The following is a 2,905-nucleotide window of genomic DNA, read 5'->3' on the forward strand; positions in this document are numbered from 1 at the left end:
TCATCCTGCATCCTGCACAGACCCCCAAACTCGACAGGCCAGCTCCGTCCCGGAAGAAGAGCTGGCGGGCAAGCAGGAAAACCAGGGCTCCCCCAAGAGGCCGAATGTGGTCACACAGCCCGCACTCCACCCACAGACGGTGGTCCAGTTTCTGAGCCGGGCAGAGGTGCCTGTTCTGGTTTGGCTGAGGAAGGACCCCACTGCCCAGAGCAGTGGAGCAGGGCTAGCAGTCACAGTGAGGGGGGAAAGGCCTGCCCACTTCCTCCTTTGCCTGGATGGGGCCTTTCAGTGCTGGGGCTTCACCCAAGTGCCTTCCCTGCCCCAGTCCCTGAAAGGCTTTTGGGAAAGGTTCCTCATTGGACACTGCAACTGGAGCCTCCAGCCAGGAACAGCACCCCCCCCTTGCCCACCCAGACAAGAGCCCGTCCCCTCCAGGAGGGCCAGAATTGGGAATCTCACTGGAAAGGTTCCTAGGGGAGGGAGGAGATGGGATTGGGGGTCCTGTGGGTGGGTGGAGAGTTAGGAAGAAGGTCTCCCCTCCCTATCCTCAATTCCAGCTCTCCCCTTGTTTGACTGCCTGGACAGAACCCAGCAGAAACTTCAGAAAAGGAGAAAGCCCTTCCCCAAATTACCCAGAACTCCCCCCCAACAACAGAGGTGCTTCTGTGTCCCACTTGTAGCTAAGTCCCCTCCCTTGTTCTCCCCCCACTTCTCTGCCTTCCTTGGCTAACCAGGAAGAAGGGATCCTGAGCGATTCAGCCATCTGGTTCCTAATGAGTGGATCTCAGCTACTAACCTCCAGCCATTCACCTCCCCCCGATTGCCCGTCCTAACATGAGGGTCTCGGCTGTCCCACCCACCCATTGGGGTCTCCCAGAGAGGAGGGACCCCCTGCTCTCGTGTAAACGGGCAGAAAGAGCACCGCTCTCGCCCAGTTCCACTTTGCCATTTGATTCTACTCGATGACATGCTGATCCCGTACCTTGGGCACCTCATGCAGCCGGTTGACGTAGTGTCTCCCCCCGTTCTCCGAAACGACTCTCTGCACCATCTCCATCAGCTCCGAGACCTGTGCCTGCCGCTCGGCTCCTGCGGCTTTATTGTTGAAACCACAGAAATGGTTCCCGCACCGCCAGATCAGCTCCCACAGATTGCGGTTGTCAGACATTCGAACGTACTCCTGCAGGGGGATCCCTCCCAAGTTTTCCAGGCAGGTGAAGAGGACGATCATGTGCCTGGCCGACTCGTCCCCAAAGATATCCCAGACACGCTTTGCAGCTATCACATCTTTGGGGGTGAATTGTCCCAGCTGGGTCACAAAGATCAGGGCGTGAGGGCCAGGCCGGGAGAGTTCGACGCAAGCCCCGATCTCGCATCGCACAGACTCATTGTGGTTTTTAGAATCGAAAATGTCGGGTGTGTCGACCACAGTGACCTTCCTGTTCTGCCATATTCCTTGACCCCTTTGGCATTTCAGGGTGGTGGTCTTCGGCTCCAGGATGGACTCGAACTCTCTCCGGCCGAGCATGGTGTTGCCGGTGGCACTCTTCCCGCCTCCGGACTTTCCCACCAGGATCAGCCGGAGTTCGGCGTCCTCCCCTGCGAGTTTGGTAGACGACGTTACAAAAAGGAATCAAGATATTCCTCACATGTCGGGGTGTCATTGAGCAGGCTGGAAATGAGGTCAACTTTGGAAAAGAGTCACCCCTGCCTGGAAGTGGTTCAGTGATATTTTCATATGAATCTCCCAGAGTTGCTAAAATGGGCTGCTCAGCCGTGCAGATTCCCACAACGTGCGAATCCCACTTTAGCAGATGTCCGAATACAGCCACTGTGTCCAGCCCCCACAAGCAAAGCTGGAGCCAAGCAAATTGAGACTGAGCTGTGAGGAGGCTCAGGGCTGCTGGTGTGTGCTGTGTGATCATGGCCTGGGCCAGGATACGGTCGTAATATTGGAAGGGACCTTGGAGGTCTTGTAGTGCATCCCCCTGGTCAACAACCTCTACTGCACCACCATGATCGTTGGTGGCACAGTGGGTAGAAAGCAGCATTGCAGGCAAACTCTACCCACTGCCAGGAGTTCGATGCTGACCAGCTCAAGGTTGACTCAGCTGTTCTGTCCTTCTGTGGTCGCTAAAATGTGGGGGGCCAATAAGGCGACTCTGCAAACCGCTTAGAGGGGGCTCTGAAGTACTGTGAAGCTCTATATAAGTGATATTGCTACTGTTAAGGAAGGTGGAATGTAGGAGCCTAGGGGTGTGTGAGGATCCGATTGAAGCCAGAGGGGAAACGTTTACGGGGACCTGCTGTAGAAGGAGAAAGTCCAGCGGGAACTTGTTGCGGAAGGGAAATGCTCGCAGTGACCACATGGCGGGATGGGTAGAATAGGTAGGGGGTACTGCAGTGTCCTTGGGGTCAGTCAGAAGTGCAAATGACCATTGGGGTGCTGCAGGGACTGTAATTTTAAGATCGGATCTGAAGTAACCTTTTTTGGGTGGGATCCATCATAATGTAAAACAGCTGTTAAGACAGGGATCCCTGAACCGCCACTGGTCCACTGCATGCCGGCAACTGGGCCACTCAAATAAGCGAAGCACATAAAACCAGCACACGCGCACGGTCCACAGGAAAACCCCTCTCCACCTAACCGGTCCCTGGTGCCCAAACGTTTGGGGGCCACTATGCCAAGAAACCCATCCTACGTCAATGTCTCCCTGATGCCATACCTTCCATCATCAATTCTTCCCGTTCTCCATCTGTAGAACGAAGAGGAGCATCAATCACGGAATCTGGAACTAGATAGAAGCCGGGGATGTGTGTTGGTTTGTGTGTTTCTCATCCAAATTGAACCTTACCTTGTTTCAGGCAGCACCTAGTCTGCCGGCAACCGGGCCACGCAAATAAG

The 2,905-nt window shown here is 55.2% G+C and overlaps 1 protein-coding gene across 1 annotated transcript in view; it reads right to left on the reverse strand.

Moving 5' to 3' along the window:
• The window catches only part of LOC107294077 (GTPase IMAP family member 8-like), a 7,931-nt gene that overhangs the window by 2,604 nt on the left and 2,422 nt on the right, over positions 1–2,905 (reverse strand). The window contains exons 3-5 of the mRNA XM_029285533.1: positions 2,727–2,756; positions 983–1,599; positions 40–184 (exon numbers count right to left, since the gene is read on the reverse strand). Coding sequence (XP_029141366.1) covers positions 40–184; positions 983–1,599; positions 2,727–2,756 — 792 coding nt within the window. The remainder of the gene's footprint in view (positions 1–39; positions 185–982; positions 1,600–2,726; positions 2,757–2,905) is intronic.

The sequence above is a fragment of the Protobothrops mucrosquamatus genome, unplaced genomic scaffold, assembly GCF_001527695.2.
Source record: "Protobothrops mucrosquamatus isolate PMUCROS unplaced genomic scaffold, P.Mucros_1.0 scaffold1823, whole genome shotgun sequence".
Taxonomy (NCBI): Eukaryota; Metazoa; Chordata; class Lepidosauria; order Squamata; family Viperidae; genus Protobothrops; species Protobothrops mucrosquamatus.